General features: G+C 39.6%; 1 protein-coding gene and 16 non-coding genes across 20 annotated transcripts in view; 1 reads left to right on the top strand and 16 right to left on the bottom strand.

Moving 5' to 3' along the window:
* The window catches only part of LOC106572215 (voltage-gated potassium channel subunit beta-2), a 111,414-nt gene extending 105,678 nt beyond the window's left edge, over positions 1 to 5,736 (top strand). For all 4 annotated transcript variants that reach the window (XM_014146206.3, XM_045696012.2, XM_014146204.3 and 1 more), the window contains one exon: positions 1,748 to 5,736. In XM_014146206.3, coding sequence (XP_014001681.1) covers positions 1,748 to 1,837 — 90 coding nt within the window. In that variant the 3' untranslated portion in view covers positions 1,838 to 5,736. The remainder of the gene's footprint in view (positions 1 to 1,747) is intronic.
* A 4,158-nt stretch (positions 5,737 to 9,894) lies between these two features.
* trnap-cgg (transfer RNA proline (anticodon CGG)) lies at positions 9,895 to 9,966 on the bottom strand. The gene has a single exon. It is a non-coding gene; the product is annotated as a tRNA-Pro (tRNA).
* A 1,062-nt stretch (positions 9,967 to 11,028) lies between these two features.
* trnap-cgg (transfer RNA proline (anticodon CGG)) lies at positions 11,029 to 11,100 on the bottom strand. Its single transcript has one exon. It is a non-coding gene; the product is annotated as a tRNA-Pro (tRNA).
* A 1,061-nt stretch (positions 11,101 to 12,161) lies between these two features.
* On the bottom strand, positions 12,162 to 12,233 carry trnap-cgg (transfer RNA proline (anticodon CGG)). Its single transcript has one exon. It is a non-coding gene; the product is annotated as a tRNA-Pro (tRNA).
* An 882-nt stretch (positions 12,234 to 13,115) lies between these two features.
* On the bottom strand, positions 13,116 to 13,187 carry trnap-ugg (transfer RNA proline (anticodon UGG)). The gene has a single exon. It is a non-coding gene; the product is annotated as a tRNA-Pro (tRNA).
* Positions 13,188 to 14,072: 885 nt separating this feature from the next.
* On the bottom strand, positions 14,073 to 14,144 carry trnap-ugg (transfer RNA proline (anticodon UGG)). Its single transcript has one exon. It is a non-coding gene; the product is annotated as a tRNA-Pro (tRNA).
* A 488-nt stretch (positions 14,145 to 14,632) lies between these two features.
* Positions 14,633 to 14,704, bottom strand: trnap-ugg (transfer RNA proline (anticodon UGG)). The gene has a single exon. It is a non-coding gene; the product is annotated as a tRNA-Pro (tRNA).
* Positions 14,705 to 15,193: 489 nt separating this feature from the next.
* On the bottom strand, positions 15,194 to 15,265 carry trnap-cgg (transfer RNA proline (anticodon CGG)). Its single transcript has one exon. It is a non-coding gene; the product is annotated as a tRNA-Pro (tRNA).
* A 502-nt stretch (positions 15,266 to 15,767) lies between these two features.
* Positions 15,768 to 15,839, bottom strand: trnap-ugg (transfer RNA proline (anticodon UGG)). Its single transcript has one exon. It is a non-coding gene; the product is annotated as a tRNA-Pro (tRNA).
* A 1,061-nt stretch (positions 15,840 to 16,900) lies between these two features.
* On the bottom strand, positions 16,901 to 16,972 carry trnap-ugg (transfer RNA proline (anticodon UGG)). The gene has a single exon. It is a non-coding gene; the product is annotated as a tRNA-Pro (tRNA).
* Positions 16,973 to 17,460: 488 nt separating this feature from the next.
* On the bottom strand, positions 17,461 to 17,532 carry trnap-cgg (transfer RNA proline (anticodon CGG)). Its single transcript has one exon. It is a non-coding gene; the product is annotated as a tRNA-Pro (tRNA).
* A 1,064-nt stretch (positions 17,533 to 18,596) lies between these two features.
* trnap-cgg (transfer RNA proline (anticodon CGG)) lies at positions 18,597 to 18,668 on the bottom strand. Its single transcript has one exon. It is a non-coding gene; the product is annotated as a tRNA-Pro (tRNA).
* A 2,537-nt stretch (positions 18,669 to 21,205) lies between these two features.
* Positions 21,206 to 21,277, bottom strand: trnap-ugg (transfer RNA proline (anticodon UGG)). The gene has a single exon. It is a non-coding gene; the product is annotated as a tRNA-Pro (tRNA).
* A 489-nt stretch (positions 21,278 to 21,766) lies between these two features.
* trnap-cgg (transfer RNA proline (anticodon CGG)) lies at positions 21,767 to 21,838 on the bottom strand. Its single transcript has one exon. It is a non-coding gene; the product is annotated as a tRNA-Pro (tRNA).
* Positions 21,839 to 22,340: 502 nt separating this feature from the next.
* On the bottom strand, positions 22,341 to 22,412 carry trnap-ugg (transfer RNA proline (anticodon UGG)). The gene has a single exon. It is a non-coding gene; the product is annotated as a tRNA-Pro (tRNA).
* Positions 22,413 to 22,901: 489 nt separating this feature from the next.
* On the bottom strand, positions 22,902 to 22,973 carry trnap-cgg (transfer RNA proline (anticodon CGG)). The gene has a single exon. It is a non-coding gene; the product is annotated as a tRNA-Pro (tRNA).
* A 1,062-nt stretch (positions 22,974 to 24,035) lies between these two features.
* Positions 24,036 to 24,107, bottom strand: trnap-cgg (transfer RNA proline (anticodon CGG)). Its single transcript has one exon. It is a non-coding gene; the product is annotated as a tRNA-Pro (tRNA).
* Positions 24,108 to 24,311: the final 204 nt, after the last annotated feature.

Raw genomic sequence — 24,311 nt, 5'->3', positions numbered from 1 at the left:
TGGGGAAGGGTACCAAAACATTTCTGCAGCATAGAAGGTCCCCAAGAACACATTCATCATTCTTCAATGGAAAATGTTTAAGATTAATCCTGGAGCTGGCCGCCCGGCCAAACTGAGCAATCGGGGGAGAAGGGCCTTGGTCAGGGAGGTGACCAAGAACCTGATGGTCACTCCTACAGAGCTCTAGATTTCCTCTGTGGAGATGGGAGAACCTTCCAGAAGGACAACTATCTCTGCAGCACTCCACCAATCAGGCCTTTATGGTAGAGTGGTCAGACAGAAGCCACTTCTCAGTAAAAGGCACATGACAGCCCGCTTGGAGTTTGGCAAAAGGCACCTGAAGTCTCTCAGACTATGAGAAACAAGATTCTCTGACCTGAATGCCAAGCGTCACGTTTGGAGGAAACCTGGAACCATCCCTACGGTGAAGCATGGTGGTGCCAGCATCATGCTGTGGGGATGTTTTTCAGCTGCAGGGACTGGAAGACTAGTCAGGATTGAGGCAAAGATGAACTGAGCAAAGTACAGAGAGAGCCTTGATGAAAACCTGCTCCAGAGCACTCAGGACCTCAGACTCACCTTCCAACAGGACAACGACCCTAAGCACACAGCCAAGACAATGCAGGAGTGGCTTCAGGACAAGTCTCTGAATGTCCTCTAGTGGCCCAGCCAGAGCCCGGACTTGAGCCCAATCTACCATCTCTGGAGAGATCTGAAAATAGCTGTGCAGCACCTCTCACCATCCAACCTGACAGAGCTAGATAGAATCTGCAGAGATGAATGGGAGAAACTCTGCAAAAACAGGTGTGCCAAGCTTGTAGTGTCATACCAAAGTGTCACGGTTGTTGTCGGTGAATGAGGACCAAAACGCAGCAGGTACGTGAATGCTCATCTTGATTTTTAATTACTCTCAAAAATGAACATACAAAATAACAAAACACGAAAAACGAACACTCGACAAATAAACAGTCTGGTAAGGCACAAGGCTATACACAGAATAATCACCCACAAATCACACACAAACACACCCTAATATATGGGACTCTCAATCAAAGGCAGATAGACAACACCTGCCTTCAACTGAGAGTCCCAACCCCAATTAACCAAACATAGACATACACTCACTAGACTCCACATAGAACTACCTAGACATAAACCAAAACCCGAAAATACTAAATCAAACACCCTTTACACAAACACACCACCCCGAACCACATAAAACAAATACCCCCTGCCACGCCCTGACCAAACTACAAAACAATTAACCTTATATACTGGCCAGGACGTGACACAAAGTCACGAAAGGTGCTTCAACAAAGTACTGAGTAAAGGGTCTGAACACTTATGTTATTTTTATTCATAATTAGCACATAAAAAATAAGGTGTTTTTGCTCTGCCGTTATAGGTTATTGTGTGTAGATTGATGAGGCACATTTTTTTTAAATCAATTTTAGAATAAGGCTGTAACATAGCAAAATGTGGAAAAAGTCAAAGGGTCTGAATATTTTCCAAAGGCACTGTACATCTGCGACATCTGCTTAATTTCCAGAACATTTTGTTGTTGTTTTGGTTTACATTGTGGCTCAATTAAATGTTTTACCTTATTGGGAAATATTTCCCTTTGGGGTAATAGTCTGTTTGCTTGTATTTGTTTACTATTGTTGACATGGATTTGATAACATGTGTATTTGAATTTGAATTCCAATGGGGACATTGTGTTCATTATGTCACTCTCCTTCTCTCACAGGTTCTTCCAAAGTTGTCATCCTCCATCGTTCACGAGATGGATAGTATCCTAGGCAACAAGCCCTATAGTAAAAAGGACTACAGATCCTAGAGGCTGCCTGAGGAACATTGTTGGGCGGAGGTCAGCATCTACCTTCTTCCTCGTCTGCAACCAGCTTCAGTTGAACAAGACACCAGGCACCATGGGAAATATATAGCCATTGAACCACTTGGGAAAGTCAATCAGAGTATCTAAATATATATACATCTTTCTCCCAACCCAAAGATTTTAGAGAAGACTTGAAGACATTTCCCATCCAAGGAACTGTATTCACCATTTCATTGAAACATTTGCTTCAGCGTAAAAAACACATTTATTTCAGCTCTAAGGGGAAAACACAAAAAGTCACGCACAGGTCTGCCTTGCCATAATTTCCTGCTTGACCATCTTATTATTATTTAGAAAAATAGATGGGACCCACAGCAAGTCCTTAAATGCACGTTCATAAACTATTTATTCTATAACAGATTCTTGATTGAAAAGGATTAGAATCCAGAACCCCTTTGAAAAGGTTTTTGTCTTGTATAGGTCCCATCAAATGAATTGATCCAGCACTCCATTAAAGATGCACTGTGCAGAAATCACTAAAATCACTAAAATTCATATAGTTCGCTGAATTTCAGTATGTATGACAAAACAAGCAAGTATAGTGTAGAGAATCACTGTAACATCTAAACCGCTGTGAAGTATATTCTCCATAACCAACAATATTGTATTTTCAGCTGTTTGAAGCTAGTGTGCAAAACCGAAAGTAAGACACAAAACAAAACTTAAGAATGGGAGCGCATAGAACAGATCTACCGCTTCTTAGACTTGCTTTCAATGAGACAGATCTTTAACACACATTTCTATGTGAATTTGGTCAGGTCGCCCAAAAAGTTACATATTGAAACTTTAAATCGATAATACATTGGTGGTATTGAACTGAACAAGATAACTTTTGTTGAGATTACCAAAGCTGATACTATTCCATGCCTAGATAATAGAAATAGAATGATGAGTGGACATGATTTTGTATCTGATATAAAGGGCATGTGTCCCACTACTCTGATGATGAGTTGAAAAAAGGACATTGAACACTTAACACTTAAACAGTTAGTATGGTTAAATCACACCCATTCAACTAAGGCAACTTGGGCTGCCATCTTTTCAACTGGCAAAAAGTTGAGATCTTGCCTGCAGCCACTCTTTCTTCAGTTTACAGACTGAACCATTATGAGTTATTTCTGAATTTAACCTATCTACAAGACTGTACATCTGCCAGTCTGTGTGTTTTTTGTTGTTGTAAGCCTACCGAATGGCAGTGTCTATCCTATTCATTGTATTTCTTCACTTCTATATCTTTACACACACACTCCCTCCCTCTGCTTCAGTGTGAAGAGGGCAGCCCTCCCAGCCATGTACAGTAATGGCTTTTCAGAGAGCACTCAGTGAGAAAACCCCTTGCCTCAAAACTCTGTCACATCCTATAGTGACTGGATCAGGTTAAGTGTTTTTAACTTTTTACTCTCAGTATCGCAGAAGACAGGGTCCCGGGATTGGTCATGAAATTTTCCCAGAGTGCTAGATAAAACAGCTTCCTGTGTTATGAAGTTATGTAACACAAAACAGAACAAACTGGCACCACCAAAAACGACTTCTCCCTTCCCAAAAATATATATGTTTGACGAAAGCGTAATGTTCCAGTTTCATAAATGCTTTCTGTGAGCAGACAAAGCTACGAAATCGTGAAGGTCCAGTGGGCAGTTATATTTGTGTGTGTGTGTGTGTGTGTAGCTCACTTTACCTGGTCGTGGTCACGGCTGTAGTTGGACAAGAGACATGTTCACTCGTCTAAAGCCAAAGAGAACACCCCAACACACATATTACTGTACTGTATAACACTCAAGACTTCTAAGTGGTTTTTGCTAGTTGGAGTGTCTGTGGTTTGTTTTAATTTCAGTCTCAACGTCGCTTGAGATTCATTTAGGAACGCTTTCATGCAGCCTAGTCTCCTTTCCTCTGTCACTGAAGATGTGGGAACATGATATTTGGGAAACACAGTTGCTTACATAGTATTTTCTGTGTTTGCAATGTTGCATTTTCTGCCTAATGATGCTGTGTCCCTATTCTAAAACAATGTTCAAAAGCATTTGTGACCTAAACACACTGGTTGTATCTCATTCTAAAGGAGATAGAGATAGAAATAGAGAGAGAGAGGGACATGTCTCATTCAGTCAATGCTGCAAACCTCAGGAGTATCTTTGTTGGGTCTTTGGCGCCACCCTCAGGTCATAAAACATCAGTGGCAGCATTGATGTTGATATTTGTTGTCTTGAGAAAACACCCATCCTGTCTACAATTGGTATTAAAACCTGATCCATGCTTCACCTTAATATTTTGAGTTAAATATTTGGATTTGATCATGTCATTTCAATTTGGCAAGATATTGTGCCATTATAACGACATGCTCTAACTATGGCAGTGGATGGTCGATGGTATGATACCATCTAGTAACAAGACAGTGAAGTCTACAGTAAATACAATTTTGTAACACCTTACCCTCCAGTTTGCATAAGTATCTATACCCATTACAGTTGTGACACTGAGATAGTTGGCCCACATCAACTCTGCTGCCCAACCAGTTACTGAAATAAATGACTGGGTCTGAAATGACTGGAACTTGAGCATTAGGTTTGATGATAGTTTAAGGTAGGCTGATGGATGTACTTCCAGGATAACTTAGCCCGTAGTTCAGCACAACATAGACCTGCAAGATTGATGGGGTGTCCATTTGCAGGACACCAGACAAAAAAAGTGACTGTTTATATATTGCATGGCCACCCACTATGACACTACTCTTTAGCTAATGTTGATACAAATACAGCATATTGTCTGGGTGTAAACATACAGCTTTTTTAAAGTTGTATACCTATGTTTTGTATGCTTAAATTATGTATCGCCTGTAAGGCTTTTGGCTTTCACCAAAGCTCACGACTGAGAAACAAATTGGAAACATCTTATTTTAAAGACAGGTTATATACTGTAACCGCTCAAATTGTACAGTTGCATATGTGTGTGAGTGTGTGCATGTGTTCATGAGTGCGATCCTGTGTATGTGTGTATACCAGTAACCAACACTGATCTCTTATGTTTCGTCCTGTGTGCTCTGATGTTGACTTTGGCAGGACAACAAAATATTTGTTGCATGTGCATTTCTCTGAGTTTGTGGTCACCAGGCCTGGTTCTACCTAGTCCCAGGGAGCTACTGCACAAGGCATCTCTACATCAGACTGTCACTTAGAAACATTAAGTAAAGGAGTGTGTGGGAGCTAGCCTGGGTGCCAGGAGAAAGAGATGGGCACCCAAGCTATGCGTGAGCCTTATCCAATGAAAAGTGATTATTTAGCCACGGATCACTCTCTTTGGGTATGTTCTAAAGTAAATTTACATTATATAACATTTCTATCCTTTGCAGATTGATGGAATGCTGGTCAGTCACAAGTAAATGCAGCCCGAGCATCTAGTTAAGGCACGCTATGAAGACACACACTATGTTGTAGATAAGAGCAAACATAATCAACTAAGTAGAGTACGCTACTGTGCATTTCATGTAAAGGGACTAATTGACAAGCTATTTTAATGGTCTTATTTTTTACACACACAAATACTGTGCAGTATAGGAATCTGTAATATAGTCAACTGCTAGCTATTTGTACATTTGCAATGTCAAAATACATAATGGATTCACAGATTCTTTCTGTACTGTATATAATCTAAATTCTGTATATACTGTATGGCTGTTAGCTATCACTTTCTGCCTTTGTTTTATCTTCTGTTCATTTTACAAGCATTGCTTACTGAATTGTGATTGAAGCAGACTTTAGGTGAATTGTGTTTACAGCTTGAGAACGTATAAGTATTAAAATAAATGCTATAAATAAAAATAAATGTATTGACTTCATACAGAACATGACTTGACTGTGTGGAAATGTGTTCCCATTGAAGATTATCAAGTTTGTAGAGCAAAGACACTCAAAGCGGTTTGAATTGTTTATATTTAGTCATAAACATATCCAATCTGGAGAAAAAAGTGATAATGAAACAAGGGACAAAAATATCAGATTGTAAATTAGTTTGTTCATTTTCAATTTCAATTCATATCAAAATACAATGCTAATGTTGTCTCTTGACCAAGGTGCTCTTGTAAATTACATTTTGATTATCTAACATTTTGCTCGCAACACAACACAGGCTGCCAAGGTTGATGGAGTGTCCAGATTTCCAGTACACCAGACAGAAAAGTGACTGTTTATATATTGCATGGGCACCCACTATGACACTATTCTTTAGCTAAAGTTGATACAAATACAGCATATTGTCCGAATGTAAACATCCAGCTTTTTTAAATGTTGTATGGTTAAGAGTGTTTACATTAGTGAGTGGTTACATTGGCTAAATGAGATAATTTAATCTTTAAATTCAAAGCATTCCAATACAAACTTCTACAAAGACTCAAAAGTCTTCTCTGAAGGCCAAGACGGATAATGGTTGTAAAGGTAATGAATCTGCCTTTAGAATATCGAGTATAGGACGCATTTTGGGTCTTTGAATGTCAAAAAAGATACATGTCAAATAACACTCTTTGATGTGTCAAATAACAAAATGCTAATTATATGCAAATGTTGGCCAATCACAAATAAGGCGCGTGTAAAGCCAGCTAGCTCATTCATCGTCAATCATCTTCACAAGAAACTAATAAGTCATGTCAAACCTTGAAAACATGAGAGATCACTTTGCCAGCCAAGCAAAACTACCCCAGGAGGATCGGGTGGTTCAAAAGTAGGATTCATTCTGGAAGGAAATACCTGGCAAAATTCAACATTGACTGGCACACTAACATTAACGTAACTTCCCCCCTTTCCATTACTAACCTATCTAGCTATAGTACAGTAGCTATGTTATCGTTTGTTATTTAACAGTATGTCCATTCGAGTAAGCTTGGCCTTTCTATTGCTGTTATAGCTTGTGAATTATTTCTTTAAATATCACTTGAACATGAAGCGTCATTGGACTGGACTGAACTAACTAACGTTAGCTAGCTAATGATAACAGCAGCTATTGTGGAGTGCGCGAGAATGGGCCGATTCGATAATGCTGAGTTTCGTTAATGTAAAATGTATAACGTTTGCACCTGTCAGATTTCAATCATTCAGGAGACAAAATAATGCTGAAGTCCAAAGGGGGCAAACAGGGAGAAGCCAGGCTGATAAATATGAGGGTTTGTCATATCGCTTACCCTACAATCCAGCTGCTTACCCTACAATTCAGATTTCGATTACGGCTATTACGGCTGGCCCCCGCACCTAAAGTGAGAATAATACCTCTAGACCAACAAACCACTTAATGGATGTGCCAGTCATTACTGGTGAAAGACAATGGTTAACAGCCAACATGTGTACATAGTAAACATATTTTTTTATGTACAGTTGAAGTCGGAAGTTTACATAAACTTATGTTGGAGTCATTAAAACTAGTTTTTCAACCACTCCACAAATTTCTTGTTAACAAACTATAGTTTCGGCAAGTCAGTTAGGACATCTACTTTGTGCATGACACAAGTCATTTCTCCAACAATTGTTTACAGACAGATTATTTCACTTATAATTCATTGTATCACAATTCCAGTTGATCAGAAGTTTACATACACTAAGTTGACTGTGCCTTTAAACAGCTTGGAAAATGCCTGAAAATTATGTCATGGCTTTAGAAGCTTCTGATAGGCTAATTGACATAATTTGAGTCAATTGGAGGCGTACCTGTGGATGTACTTCAACGCCTACCTTCAAACTCAGTGCCTCTTTCCTTGACATCATGGGAAAATCAAAAGAAATCAGCCAAGACCTCAGAAAAAAATTGTAGACCTCCACAGGTCTGGTTCATCCTTGGGAGCAATTTCCAAACGCCTGAAGGTACCAAGTTCATCTGTACAAACAACAGTATGCAAGTATAAACACCATGGGACCACGCAGCCGTCATACCGCTCAAGAAGGAGACATGTTCTTTCTCCTAGAGATGAATGTACTTTCTTGCGAAAAGTGCAAATCAATCCCAGAACAACAGCAAAGAACCTTGTGAAGATGTTGGATGAAACAGGTACAAAAGTATCTATATCCACAGTAAAACGAGTCCTATATCGACATAACCTGAAAGTCCGCTCAGCAAGGAAGAAGCCACTGCCACTGCTCCATGAAGCCACTGCTCCAAAACAGCCAGACTACGGTTTGCAACTGCACATGGGGACAAAGATCGTACTTTTTGGAGAAATGTCCTCTGGTCAGATGAAACAAAATTAGAACTGTTTGGCCATGATGACAGTTGTTATGTTTGGAGGAAAAAGGGGGAGGCTTGCAAGCCAAGGAACACCATCCCAACCGTGAAGCAAGAGGGTGGCAGCATCATGTTGTGGGGGTGCTTTGCTGCAGGAGGGACTGGTGCACACAAAATAGATGACATCATGAGGGAGGAAAATTATGTGGATATATTTAAGCAACATCTCAAGACATCAGTCAGGAAGTTAAAGCTTGGTTATTATTTACATTTCTCACCTTTGTAGTAGCGGGCTCATCCTAGATTTGAATCGGAGACCAATCGCACTCTAAGGGAGAATCATACAAAGAGATAAGGGAGCCCTTCAGATGTTTCTCTTAAATACTGCTTAAATCTAGCGTTGGCTGTGTGTGTTTCAATAAAGACACATTCTGAGAAGTTATGTAAAGGTTTTCACGTAGACTGGTGGTTTTTATAGGGCTCTTCCGGGATTTGAAACAGAAACCTCTCACACCCTAAGAAAGAATCATACCCCTAGAACAACGAGCCTCTTTCTTGCGTGATTAAGGTATTACTGATAAAAGACGACAGGTAATAGCCAATCTGTCTCCATAGGGAACTTATTAATGGATGATGAAGACTTCCTTTACGTTCCTGACCTTTGTAATAGCGGGCTCATCCAAGATTTGTACTAGACACCAATCGCACTCTAAGCGAGAATCGTACAGAGAGATCAAAGATCCTATTTCAGCTGCTTCTATTAAATACTGGTTAAATCTAGCATTGGCTGCGATTCAGTAAAGACACCTTCTGAGAATTGATGTGAATGTTTTCACTTAGACAGGTCCTTTTTAAATGGCTTGTCCAGAATTTGAACACAGGATCTCTCGCACCCAAAGCGAGAATTATACCCCTAGACCAAAGAACCACTTCCTTGAGTGTATAAGGCCTTACTGATAAAGGACAACGGGTTAACAGCCAATCTGTCTCCATAGGAAACTTTTTTTTATGGATGATGAAGACTTTTTTTACATTTCTGATCATCGTAATAGCAGGCTCATCCCAGATTTGAAGCATACACCAATCACAATCTAAGCGAGAGTCATACAAAGGGAAAAAGGAGCCCATTTCAGCTGTTTCTCTTAAATACTGCTTAAATCTAGTATTGGCTGAGCGTGTTTCAGTGAAAACATATTTTGAGAATTGATGTACAGAATTTCAGTTAGACGGGTCCTTTTTAAAGGGCTCATCTGGGATTGGAACCCAGGACATCCCACACCCAAAGTTAGAATCATACCCCTAGACCAACAAGCCACTTTATAGCATGTATAAGACATTACTGATAAAAGACAACGGGTAACAGCTAATCTGTCTCCACAGGAAACATTTTTATATGGATGAGAAGACTTTACGTTTCTGACCTTTGTAATAGCGGGTTCATCCAAGATTTGTAGCAGACCCCAATCGCACTCGAAGCGAGAATAATACACAGAGAAAAAGGAGCGCATTTCAGCTGTTTCTCTTAAATACGGGTAACAGCCAATGTGTCTCTACAGGAAACTTATTTTTTAAGGATGAGAGGACATTATTTACATTTCCGAACTTTGAAATAGCGGGTTCATCTAAGATTTGCAGCAGACACCAATTGCACTTTAAGTGAGAATCAAACACAGTGTAACAGGAGCACAATTCAGCTGCTTCTCTTAAATAGTGCTTACATTTAGCATTGGCTGTGTTTCAGTAAAGACACATTTGGAGAATTGTGTTGAAGGTTTTCACTTAGACTGGTCCTTTTTAAAGGGCTCGTCCGGGATTTGAACCCGGGACCTCTCACACCCGAAGCGAGAATCATACCCCTAGACCAACGAGCCACTTGCTAATGTAAATAAGGCATTACTAAAAAAACGACAGGTAAAAGCCAATCTGTCTCTTCAGGAAACTTTTTTTTATGGATAAAATGACTTTATTTACGTGTCTGACCTTTGTAATAGCGGGTTAATCCAACATTTGTAGCAGACACCAATCGCACTCGAAGCCAGAATCATACACAGAGAAAAAGGAGCCCATTTCATCTGTTTCTCTTTAATAGGATTTCATCTATTTCTCTTAAATACGGGTAACAGCCAATCCATCTGTACAGGAAACTTTTATTTTACGGATGAGAAGAATTTATTTACGTTTCCGAACTTTGAAATAGCGGCTTCATCCAAGATTTGTAGCAGACACCAATCGCACTCTAAGCGAGAATCATACACAGAGTAAAAGGAGCCCATTTCAGATGATTCTCCTAAATTTAGCATTCGCTGTGTTTCAGTAAATCCACATTCAGATAATTCTGTTGAAGGTTTTCACTTTCACTGGTCCTTTTCAAAGGGCTCGTCTAGGATTTGAACCCGGGACCTCTTGCACCCAAAGCGAGAATCATACCCCTAGACCACCGAGCCACTTGCTTATGTAAATAAGGCATTACTGATAAAAGATGACGGGTAACAGCCAATCTGTCTCTACAGGAAACTTTTTTTTATGGATGAGATGACTTTATTTACGTGTCTGACCTTTGAAATAGCAGGTTTATCCAAGATTTGTATCAGACACCAATCGCACTCGAAGCAAGAATCATACACAGAGAAAAAGGAGCCCATTTCAGCTGTTACTCTTAAATACGGGTAACAGCCAATGGGTCTCTACAGGAACCTTTTTTTTTACGGATGAGAAGACATTATTTACGTTTCTGAACTTTGTAATAGCGGGTTCATCCAAGATTTGGAGCAGACACCAATCGCACTCTAAGTGAGAATCATACACAGAGAAAAAGGAGCACATTTCAGCTGCTTCTCTTAAAAAGTGCTTAAATTTAGCATTGGCTGTGTTTCAGTAAAACCACATTTGGAGAATTCTTTTGAAGGTTTTCACTATGATTGGTCCTTTTTAAAGGGCTCGTCCGGGATTTGAAACCGGGACCTCTCACACCCGAAGCGAGAATCATACCCCTAGACCAACGAGCCACTTGCTAATGTAAATAAGGCATTACTAAAAAAACGACAGGTAAAAGCCAATCTGTCTCTTCAGGAAACTTTTTTTTATGGATGAAATGACTTTATTTACGTGTCTGACCTTTGTAATAGCGGGTTCATCCAAGATTTGTAGCAGACACCAATCGCACTCGAAGCGAGAATCATACACAGAGAAAAAGGAGCCCATTTCATCTGTTTCTCTTAAATATGATTTCATCTATTTCTCTTAAATACGGGTAACAGCCAATCCATCTCTACAGGAAACTTTTATTTTACGGATGAGAAGAATTTATTTACGTTTCCGAACTTTGAAATAGCTGCTTCATCCAAGATTTGTAGCAGACACCAATCGCACTCTAAGCGAGAATCATACACAGAGTAAAATGAGCCCATTTCAGATGATTCTCCTAAATTTAGCATTCGCTGTGTTTCAGTAAATTCACATTCAGATAATTCTATTGAAGGTTTTCACTTTCACTGGTCCTTTTTAAAGGGCTCGTCCAGGATTTGAACCCGGGACTTCTTGCACCCAAAGCGAGAATCATACACCTAGACCACCGAGCCACTTTGTAATGTAAGTAAGGCATTACTGATAAAAGATGACGGGTAACAGCCAATCTGTATCTACAGGAAACTTTTTTTTATAGATAAGATGACTTTATTTACGTGTCTGACCTTTGAAATAGCAGGTTCATCCAAGATTTGTATCAGACACCAATCGCACTCGAAGCAAGAATCATACACAGAGAAAAAGGAGCCCATTTCAGCTGTTTCTCTTAAATACGGGTAACAGCCAATGGGTCTCTACAGGAACCTTTTTTTTTACGGATGAGAAGACATTATTTACGTTTCTGAACTTTGTAATAGCGGGTTCATCCAAGATTTCAGCAGACACCAATCGCACTCTAAGTGAGAATCATACACAGAGAAAAAGGAGCACATTTCAGCTGCTTCTCTTTAGAAGTGCTTAAATTTAGCATTGTCTGTGTTTCAGTAAAACCACATTTGGAGAATTCTTTTGAAGGTTTTCACTATGATAGGTCATTTTTAAAGGGCTCGTCCGGGATTTGAAACCGGGTCCTCTCACACCCGAAGCGAGAATCATACCCCTAGACCAACGAGCCACTTGCTACTGTAAATAAGGCATTACTAATAAAAACGACAGGTAAAAGCCAATCTGTCTCTTCAGGAAACTTTTTTTTATGGATGAAATGACTTTATTTACGTGTCTGACCTTTGTAATAGCGGGTTCATCCAAGATTTGTAGCAGACACCAATCGCACTCGAAGCGAGAATCATACACAGAGAAAAAGGAGCCCATTTCATCTGTTTCTCTTAAATAAGATTTCATCTATTTCTCTTAAATACGGGTAACAGCCAATCCATCTCTACAGGAAACTTTTATTTTACAGATGAGAAGAATTTATTTACGTTTCCGAACTTTGAAATAGCGGCTTCATCCAAGATTTGTAGCAGACACCAATCGCACTCTAAGCGAGAATCATACACAGAGTAAAAGGTGCCCATTTCAGATGATTCTCCTAAATTTAGCATTCGCTGTGTTTCAGTAAATCCACATTCAGATAATTCTGTTGGAGGTTTTCACTTTCACTGGTTCTTTTTAAAGGGCACGTCCGGGATTTGAACCCGTGATCTCTTGCACCCAAAGCGAGAATCATACCCCTAGACCAACGAGCCACTTTCTAACGTAAGTAAGGCATTACTGATAAAAGATGACGGGCAACAGCCAATCTGTCTCTACAGGAAACTTTTTTTTAAGGATAAAACGACTTTATTTACGTGTCTGACCATTGAAATAGCAGGTTCATCCAAGATTTGTATCAGACACCAATCGCACTCGAAGCAAGAATCATACACAGAGAAAAAGGAGCACATTTCAGCTGCTTCTCTTAAGAAGTGCTTAAATTTATCATTGTCTGTGTTTCAGTAAAACCACATTTGGAGAATTCTTTTGAAGGTTTTCACTTTCACTGGTCCGTTTTAAAGGGCTCGTCCGGGATTTGAACCCGGGACCTCTTGCACCCAAAGCGAGAATCATACCCCTAGACCAACGAGCCACTTTCCAGTGTAAGTAAGGCATTACTGATAAAATATGACGGGTAACAGCCAATCTGTCTCTACAGGAACCTTTTTTTTTACGGATGAGAAGACATTATTTACGTTTCTGAACTTTGTAATAGCGGGTTCATCCAAGATTTCAGCAGACACCAATCGCACTCTAAGTGAGAATCATACACAGAGAAAAAGGAGCACATTTCAGCTGCTTCTCTTTAGAAGTGCTTAAATTTAGCATTGTCTGTGTTTCAGTAAAACCACATTTGGAGAATTCTTTTGAAGGTTTTCACTATGATTGGTCCTTTTTAAAGGGCTCGTCCGGCATTTGAACCCGAGACCTCTCACACCCGAAGCGAGAATCATACATACCCCTAGACCAACGAGCCACTTGCTAATGTAAATAAGGCATCTCTAATAAAAACGACAGGTAAAAGCCAATCTGTCTCTTCAGGAAACTTTTTTTTATGGATGAAATGACTTTATTTACGTGTCTGACCTTTGTAATAGCGGGTTCATCCAAGATTTGTAGCAGACACCAATCGCACTCAAAGCGAGAATCATACACAGAGAAAAAGGAGCCCATTTCATCTGTTTCTCTTAAATACGATTTAATCTATTTCTCTTACATACGGGTAACAGCCAATCCATCTCTACAGGAAACTTTTATTTTACAGATGAGAAGAATTTATTTACGTTTCCGAACTTTGAAATAGCGGCTTCATCCAAGATTTGTAGCAGACACCAATCGCACTCTAAGCGAGAATCATACACAGAGTAAAAGGAGCCCATTTCAGATGATTCTCCTAAATTTAGCATTCGCTGTGTTTCACTAAATCCACATTCTGATAATTCTTGGAAGGTTTTCGCTTTCACTGGTCCTTTTTAAAGGGCTCGTCCGGGATTTGAACCCGGGACCTCTTGCACCCAAAGCGAGAATCATACCCCTAGACCAACGAGCCACTTTCTAATGTAAATAAGGCATTACTGATAAAAGATGACGGGTAACAGCCAATCTGTCTCTACAGGAAACTTTTTTTTATGGATGAGATGACTTTATTTACGTGTCTGACCTTTGAAATAGCAGGTTTATCCAAGATTTGTATCAGACACCAATCGCACTCGAAGCAAGAATCATACACAGAGAAAAAGGAGCCCATTTCAGCGGTTTCTCTTAAATACGGGTAACAGCCAATGGGTCTCTACAGGAACCTTTTTTTTACGGATGAGAAGACATTATTTACGTTTCTGAACTTTGTAATAGCGGGTTAATCCAAGATTTGTAGCAGACACCAATCGCACTCTAAGTGAGAATCATACACAGAGAAAAAGGAGCACATTTCAGCTGCTTCTCATAAAAAGTAATTAAATTTAGCATTGGCTGTGTTTCAGTAAAACCACATTTGGAGAATTCTTTTGAAGGTTTTCACTATGATTGGTCCTTTTTAAAGGGCTCGTCCGGGATTTGAACCCGGGACCTCTTGCACCCAAAGCGAGAATCATACCCCTAGACCAACGAGCCACTTTCTAATGTAAGTAAGGCATTACTGATAAAAGATGACGGGTTACAGCCAATCTGTCTCTACAGGAAACTTTTTTTTATGGATAAGATGACTTTATTTACGTGTCTGACCTTTGAAATAGCAGGTTCATCCAAGATTTGTATCAGACACCAATCGCACTCGAAGCAAGAATCATACACAGAGAAAAAGGAGCCCATTTCAGCTGTTTCTCTTAAATACGGGTAACAGCCAATGGGTCTCTACAGGAAACTTTTTTTTTACGGATGAGAAGACATTATTTACGTTTCTGAACTTTGTAATCGCGGGTTCATCCAAGATTTGTAGCAGACACCAATCGCACTCTAAGTGAGAATCATACACAGAGAAAAAGGAGCACATTTCAGCTGCTTCTCTTCAGAAGTGCTTAAATTTAGCATTGTCTGTGTTTCAGTGAAACAACATTTGGAGAATTCTTTTGAAGGTTTTCACTATGATTGGTCCTTTTTAAAGGGCTCGTCCGGGATTTGAACCCGGGACCTCTCACACCCGAAGCGAGAATCAAACCCCTAGACCAACGAGCCACTTGCTAATGTAAATAAGGCATTACTAATAAAAACGACAGGTAAAAGCCAATCTGTCTCTTCAGGAAACTTTTTTTTATGGATGAAATGACTTTATTTACGTGTCTGACCTTTGTAATAGCGGGTTCATCCAAGATTTGTAGCAGACACCAATCGCACTCGATGCTAGAATCATACTCAGAGAAAAAGGAGCCCATTTCATCTGTTTCTCTTAAATACGATTTCATCTATTTCTCTTAAATACGGGTAACAGCCAATCCATCTCTACAGGAAACTTTTATTTTATGGATGAGAAGAATTTATTTACGTTTCCGAACTTTGAAATAGCTGCTTCATCCAAGATTTGTAGCAGACACCAATCGCACTCTAAGCGAGAATCATACACAGAGTGAAAAGAGCCCATTTCAGATGCTTCTCCTAAATTTAGCATTCGCTGTGTTTCAGTAAATCCACATTCAGATAATTCTTTTGAAGGTTCTCACTTTCACTGGTCCGTTTTAAAGGGCTCGTCCGGGATTTGAACCCGGGACCTCTTGCACCCAAAGCGAGAATCATACCCCTAGACCAACGAGCCACTTTCTAATGTAAGTAAGGCATTACTGATAAAAGATGACGGGTTACAGCCAATCTGTCTCTACAGGAAACTTTTTTTTATGGATAAGATGACTTTATTTACGTGTCTGACCTTTGAAATAGCAGGTTCATCCAAGATTTGTATCAGACACCTATCGCACTCGAAGCAAGAATCATACACAGAGAAAAAGGAGCCCATTTCAGCTGTTTCTCTTAAATACGGGTAACAGCCAATGGGTCTCTACAGGAACCTTTTTTTTACGGATGAGAAGACATTATTTACGTTTCTGAACTTTGTAATAGCGGGTTGATCCAAGATTTGTAGCAGTCACCAATCGCACTCTAAGTGAGAATCATACACAGAGAAAAAGGAGCACATTTCAGCTGCTTCTCTTAAAAAGTGCTTAAATTTAGCATTGGCTGTGTTTCAGTAAAACCACATTTGGAGAATTCTTTTGAAGGTTTTCAGTATGATTGGTCCTTTTTAAAGGGCTCGTCCGGGATTTGAAACCGGGACCTCTCACACCCGAAGCTTGAATCATACCCCTAGACCAACGAGCCACTTGCTAATGTAAATAAGTCATTACTAAAAAAACGACAGGTAAAAGCCAATCTGTCTCTTCAGGAAACTTTTTTTTATGGATGAAATGACTTTATTTACGTGTCTGACCTTTGTAATAGCGGGTTCATCCAAGATTTGTAGCAGACACCAATCGCACTCGATGCGAGAATCATACTCAGAGAAAAAGGAGCCCATTTCATCTGTTTCTCTTAAATACGATTTCATCTATTTCTCTTAAATACGGGTAACAGCCAATCCATCTCTACAGGAAACTTTTATTTTACGGATGAGAAGAATTTATTTACGTTTCCGAACTTTGAAATAGCTGCTTCATCCAAGATTTGTAGCAGACACCAATCGCACTCTAAGCGAGAATCATACACAGAGTGAAAAGAGCCCATTTCAGATGCTTCTCCTAAATTTAGCATTCGCTGTGTTTCAGTAAATCCACATTCAGATAATTCTTTTGAAGGTTTTCACTTTCACTGGTCCTTTTTAAAGGGCTCGTCCGGGATTTGAACCCGGGACCTCTTGCACCCAAAGCGAGAATCATACCCCTAGACCAACGAGCCACTTTCTAATGTAAGTAAGGCATTACTGATAAAAGATGACGGGTTACAGCCAATCTGTCTCTACAGGAAACTTTTTTTTATGGATAAGATGACTTTATTTACGTGTCTGACCTTTGAAATAGCAGGTTCATCCAAGATTTGTATCAGACACCAATCGCACTCGAAGCAAGAATCATACACAGAGAAAAAGGAGCCCATTTCAGCTGTTTCTCTTAAATACGGGTAACAGCCAATGGGTCTCTACAGGAAACTTTTTTTTACGGATGAGAAGACATTATTTACGTTTCTGAACTTTGTAATAGCGGGTTCATCCAAGATTTGTAGCAGACACCAATCGCACTCTAAGTGAGAATCATACACAGAGAAAAAGGAGCACATTTCAGCTGCTTCTCTTAAAAAGTGCTTAAATTTAGCATTGGCTGTGTTTCAGTAAAACCACATTTGGAGAATTCTTTTGAAGGTTTTCACTATGATTGGTCCTTTTTAAAGGGCTCAACCGGGATTTGAACCCGGGACCTCTCACACCCGAAGCGAGAATCATACCCCTAGACCAACGAGCCACTTGCTAATGTAAATAAGGCATTACTGATAAAAGATGACGGGTAACAGCCAATCTGTCTCTACAGGAAACTTTTTTTTATGGATGAAATGACTTTATTTACGTGTCTGACCTTTGAAATAGCAGGTTCATCCAAGATTTGTATCAGACACCAATCGCACTCGAAGCGAGAATCATACACAGAGAAAAAGGAGCCCATTTCATCTGTTTCTCTTAAATACGATTTCATCTATTTCTCTTAAATAGGGTAACAGCCAATCCATCTCTACAGGAAACTTTTATTTTACAGATGAGAAGAATTTATTTACGTTTCCGAACTTTGAAATATCGGCTTCATCCAAGATTTGTAGCAGACACCAATCGCACTCTAAGCGAGAATCATACACAGAGTAAAAGGAGCCCATTTCAGATGATTCTCCTAACTTTAGCATTCGCTGTGTTTCATTAAATCCACATTCAGATAATTCTGTTGAAGGTTTTCACTTTCACTGGTCCTTTTTAAAGGGGTCGTCCGGGATTTGAACCCGGGACCTCTTGCATCCAAAGCGAGAATCATACCCCTAGACCAACGAGCCACTTTCTAATGTAAGTAAGGCATTACTGATAAAAGATGACGGGTTACAGCCAATCTGTCTCTACAGGAAACTTTTTTTTATGGATAAGATGACTTTATTTACGTGTCTGACCTTTGAAATAGCAGGTTCATCCAAGATTTGTATCAGACACCAATCGCACTCGAAGCAAGAATCATACACAGAGAAAAAGGAGCCCATTTCAGCTGTTTCTCTTAAATACGGGTAACAGCCAATGGGTCTCTACAGGAAACTTTTTTTTTACGGATGAGAAGACATTATTTACGTTTCTGAACTTTGTAATAGCGGGTTCATCCAAGATTTGTAGCAGACACCAATCGCACTCTAAGTGAGAATCATACACAGAGAAAAAGGAGCACATTTCAGCTGCTTCTCTTAAGAAGTGCTTAAATTTAGCATTGGCTGTGTTTCAGTAAAACACACATTTGGAGAATTCTTTTGAAGGTTTTCACTATGATTGGTCCTTTTTAAAGGGCTCGTCCGGGATTTGAACCCGGGACCTCTCACACCCGAAGCGAGAATCATACCCCTAGACCAACGAGCCACTTGCTAATGTAAATAAGGCATTACTAATAAAAACGACAGGTAAAAGCCAATCTGTCTCTTCAGGAAACTTTTTTTTATGGATGAAATGACTTTATTTACGTGTCTGACCTTTGTAATAGCGGGTTCATCCAAGATTTGTAGCAGACACCAATCGCACTCGATGCGAGAATCATACTCAGAGAAAAAGGAGCCCATTTCATCTGTTTCTCTTAAATACGATTTCATCTATTTCTCTTAAATACGGGTAACAGCCAATCCATCTCTACAGGAAACTTTTATTTTATGGATGAGAAGAATTTATTTACGTTTCCGAACTTTGAAATAGCTGCTTCATCCAAGATTTGTAGCAGACACCAATCGCACTCTAAGCGAGAATCATACACAGAGTGAAAAGAGCCCATTTCAGATGCTTCTCCTAAATTTAGCATTCGCTGTGTTTCAGTAAATCCACATTCAGATAATTCTTTTGAAGGTTTTCACTTTCACTGGTCCGTTTTAAAGGGCTCGTCCGGGATTTGAACCCGGGACCTCTTGCACGCAAAGCGAGAATCATACCCCTAGACCAACGAGCCACTTTCTAATGTAAGTAAGGCATTACTGATAAAAGATGACGGGTTACAGCCAATCTGTCTCTACAGGAAACTTTTTTTTATGGATAAGATGACTTTATTTACGTGTCTGACCTTTGAAATAGCAGGTTCATCCAAGATTTGTATCAGACACCAATCGCACTCGAAGCAAGAATCATACACAGAGAAAAAGGAGCCCATTTCAGCTGTTTCTCTTAAATACGGGTAACAGCCAATGGGTCTCTACAGGAACCTTTTTTTTTACGGATGAGAAGACATTATTTACGTTTCTGAACTTTGTAATAGCGGGTTCATCCAAGATTTGGAGCAGACACCAATCGCACTCTAAGTGAGAATCATACACAGAGAAAAAGGAGCACATTTCAGCTGCTTCTCTTAAAAAGTGCTTAAATTTAGCATTGGCTGTGTTTCAGTAAAACCACATTTGGAGAATTCTTTTGAAGGTTTTCACTATGATTGGTCCTTTTTAAAGGGCTCAACCGGGATTTGAACCCGGGACCTCTCACACCCGAAGCGAGAATCATACTCCTAGACCAACGAGCCACTTGCTAATGTAAATAAGGCATTACTGATAAAATATGACGGGTAACAGCCAATCTGTCTCTACAGGAAACTTTTTTTTATGGATAAGATGACTTTATTTACGTGTCTGACCTTTGAAATAGCAGGTTCATCCAAGATTTGTATCAGACACCAATCGCACTCGAAGCAAGAATCATACACAGAGAAAAAGGAGCCCATTTCAGCTGTTTCTCTTAAATACGGGTAACAGCCAATGGGTCTCTACAGGAACCTTTTTTTTTACGGATGAGAAGACATTATTTACGTTTCTGAACTTTGTAATAGCGGGTTCATCCAAGATTTGTAGCAGACACCAATCGCACTCTAAGTGAGAATCATACACAGAGAAAAAGGAGCACATTTCAGCTGCTTCTCTTAAGAAGTGCTTAAATTTATCATTGTCTGTGTTTCAGTAAAACCACATTTGGAGAATTCTTTTGAAGGTTTTCACTATGATTGGTCCTTTTTAAAGGGCTCGTCCGGGATTTGAAACGGGGACCTCTCACACCCGAAGCGAGAATCATACCCCTAGACCAACGATCCACTTGCTAATGTAAATAAGGCATTACTAAAAAAACGACAGGTAAAAGCCAATCTGTCTCTTCAGGAAACTTTTTTTATGGATGAAATGACTTTATTTACGTGTCTGACCTTTGAATAGCGGCTTCATCCAAGATTTGTAGCAGACACCAATCGACTCAAGCGAGAATCATACACAGAGTAAAAGAGCCATTTCAGATGTTCTCCTAAATTTAGCATTCGCTGTGTCAATTCTTTTGAAGGTTTTCACTATGATTGGTCCTTTTTAAAGGGCTCGTCCGGGATTTGAACCCGGGACCTCTCACACCCGAAGCTTGAATCATACCCCTAGACCAACGAGCCACTTGCTAATGTAAATAAGGCATTACTAATAAAAACGACAGGTAAAAGCCAATCTGTCTCTTCAGGAAACTTTTTTTTATGGATGAAATGACTTTATTTACGTGTCTGACCTTTGTAATAGCGGGTTCATCCAAGATTTGTAGCAGACACCAATCGCACTCGATGCGAGAATCATACTCAGAGAAAAAGGAGCCCATTTCATCTGTTTCTCTTAAATACGATTTCATCTATTTCTCTTAAATACGGGTAACAGCCAATCCATCTCTACAGGAAACTTTTATTTTACAGATGAGAAGAATTTATTTACGTTTCCGAACTTTGAAATAGCTGCTTCATCCAAGATTTGTAGCAGACACCAATCGCACTCTAAGCGAGAATCATACACAGAGTGAAAAGAGCCCATTTCAGATGCTTCTCCTAAATTTAGCATTCGCTGTGTTTCAGTAAATCCACATTCAGATAATTCTTTTGAAGGTTTTCACTTTCACTGGTCCTTTTTAAAGGGCTCGTCCGGGATTTGAACCCGGGACCTCTTGCACCCAAAGCGAGAATCATACCCCTAGACCAACGAGCCACTTTCTAATGTAAGTAAGGCATTACTGATAAAAGATGACGGGTAACAGCCAATCTGTCTCTACAGGAAACTTTTTTTTATGGATAAGATGACTTTATTTACGTGTCTGACCTTTGAAATAGCAGGTTCATCCAAGATTTGTATCAGACACCAATCGCACTCGAAGCAAGAATCATACACAGAGAAAAAGGAGCCCATTTCAGCTGTTTCTCTTAAATACGGGTAACAGCCAATGGGTCTCTACAGGAACCTTTTTTTTTACGGATGAGAAGACATTATTTACGTTTCTGAACTTTGTAATAGCGGGTTCATCCAAGATTTGTAGCAGACACCAATCGCACTCTAAGTGAGAATCATACACAGAGAAAAAGGAGCACATTTCAGCTGCTTCTCTTAAAAAGTGCTTAAATTTAGCATTGGCTGTGTTTCAGTAAAACCACATTTGGAGAATTCTTTTGAAGGTTTTCACTATGATTGGTCCTTTTTAAAGGGCTCGTCCGGGATTTGAACCCGGGACCTCTCACACCCGAAGCAAGAATCATACCCCTAGACCAACGAGCCACTTGCTAATGTAAATAAGGCATTACTAATAAAAACGACAGGTAAAAGCCAATCTGTCTCTTCCGGAAACTTTTTTTTTATGGATGAAATGACTTTATTTACGTGTCTGACCTTTGTAATAGCGGGTTCATCCAAGATTTGTAGCAGACACCAATCGCACTCAAAGCGAGAATCATACACAGAGAAAAAGGAGCCCATTTCATCTGTTTCTCTTAAATACGATTTAATCTATTTCTCTTAAATACGGGTAACAGCCAATCCATCTCTACAGGAAACTTTTATTTTATGGATGAGAAGAATTGATTTACGTTTCCGAACTTTGAAATAGCTGCTTCATCCAAGATTTGTAGCAGACACCAATCGCACTCTAAGCGAGAATCATACACAGAGTGAAAAGAGCCCATTTCAATGCTTCTCCTAAATTTAGCATTCTCTGTGTTTCAGTAAATCCACAATCAGATAATTCTTTTGAAGGTTTTCACTTTCACTGGTCTGTTTTAAAGGGCTCGTCCGGGATTTGAACCCGGGACCTCTTGCACCCAAAGCGAGAATCATACCCCTAGACCAACGAGCCACTTTCTAATGTAAGTAAGGCATTACTGATAAAAGATGACGGGTTACAGCCAATCTGTCTCTACAGGAAGCTTTTTTTTATGGATAAGATGACTTTATTTACGTGTCTGACCTTTGAAATAGCAGGTTCATCCAAGATTTGTATCAGACACCAATCGCACTCGAAGCAAGAATCATACACAGAGAAAAAGGAGCCCATTTCAGCTGTTTCTCTTAAATACGGGTAACAGCCAATGGGTCTCTACAGGAAACTTTTTTTTTTTGGATGAGAAAACATTATTTACGTTTCTGAACTTTGTAATCGCGGGTTCATCCAAGATTTGTAGCAGAAACCAATCGCACTCTAAGTGAGAATCATACACAGAGAAAAAGGAGCACATTTCAGCTGCTTCTCTTCAGAAGTGCTTAAATTTAGCATTGTCTGTGTTTCAGTGAAACCACATTTGGAGAATTCTTTTGAAGGTTTTCACTATGATTGGTCCTTTTTAAAGGGCTCGTCCGGGATTTGAACCCGGGACCTCTCACACCCGAAGCGAGAATCATACCCCTAGACCAACGAGCCACTTGCTAATGTAAATAAGTCATTACTAAAAAAACGACAGGTAAAAGCCAATCTGTCTCTTCAGGAAACTTTTTTTTATGGATGAAATGACTTTATTTACGTGTCTGACCTTTGTAATAGCGGGTTCATCCAAGATTTGTAGCAGACACCAATCACACTCGATGCGAGAATCATACTCAGAGAAAAAGGAGCCCATTTCATCTGTTTCTCTTAAATACGATTTCATCTATTTCTCTTAAATACGGGTAACAGCCAATCCATCTCTACAGGAAACTTTTATTTTACGGATGAGAAGAATTTATTTACGTTTCCGAACTTTGAAATAGCTGCTTCATCCAAGATTTGTAGCAGACACCAATCGCACTCTAAGCGAGAATCATACACAGAGTGAAAAGAGCCCATTTCAGATGCTTCTCCTAAATTTGGCATTCGCTGTGTTTCAGTAAATCCACATTCAGATAATTCTTTTGAAGGTTTTCACTTTCACTGGTCCTTTTTAAAGGGCTCGTCCGGGATTTGAACCCGGGAACTCTTGCACCCAAAGCGAGAATCATACCCCTAGACCAACGAGCCACTTTCTAATGTAAGTAAGGCATTACTGATAAAAGATGACGGGTAACAGCCAATCTGTCTCTACAGGAAACTTTTTTTTATGGATAAGATGACTTTATTTACGTGTCTGACCTTTGAAATAGCAGGTTCATCCAAGATTTGTATCAGACACCAATCGCACTCGAAGCAAGAATCATACACAGAGAAAAAGGAGCCCATTTCAGCTGTTTCTCTTAAATACGGGTAACAGCCAATGGGTCTCAACAGGAACCTTTTTTTTTACGGATGAGAAGACATTATTTACGTTTCTGAACTTTGTAATAGCGGGTTCATCCAAGATTTGTAGCAGACACCAATCGCACTCTAAGTGAGAATCATACACAGAGAAAAAGGAGCACATTTCAGCTGCTTCTCTTAAGAAGTGCTTAAATTTATCATTGTCTGTGTTTCAGTAAAACCACATTTGGAGAATTCTTTTGAAGGTTTTCACTATGATTGGTCCTTTTTAAAGGGCTCGTCCGGGATTTGAACCCGGGACCTCTCACACCCGAAGCGAGAATCATACCCCTAGACCAACGAGCCACTTGCTAATGTAAATAAGGCATTACTAATAAAAACGACAGGTAAAAGCCAATCTGTCTCTTCAGGAAACTTTTTTTTATGGATGAAATGACTTTATTTACGTGTCTGACCTTTGTAATAGCGGGTTCATCCAAGATTTGTAGCAGGCACCAATCGCACTCAAAGCGAGAATCATACACAGAGAAAAAGGAGCATATTTCATCT

The sequence above is a fragment of the Salmo salar genome, chromosome 15, assembly GCF_965601325.2.
Source record: "Salmo salar chromosome 15, fSalSal1, whole genome shotgun sequence".
Lineage (NCBI taxonomy): Eukaryota > Metazoa > Chordata > Actinopteri > Salmoniformes > Salmonidae > Salmo > Salmo salar.
Note: the sequence above shows the minus strand (reverse complement) of the source record. Positions and strands in the feature narration are given on the sequence as shown.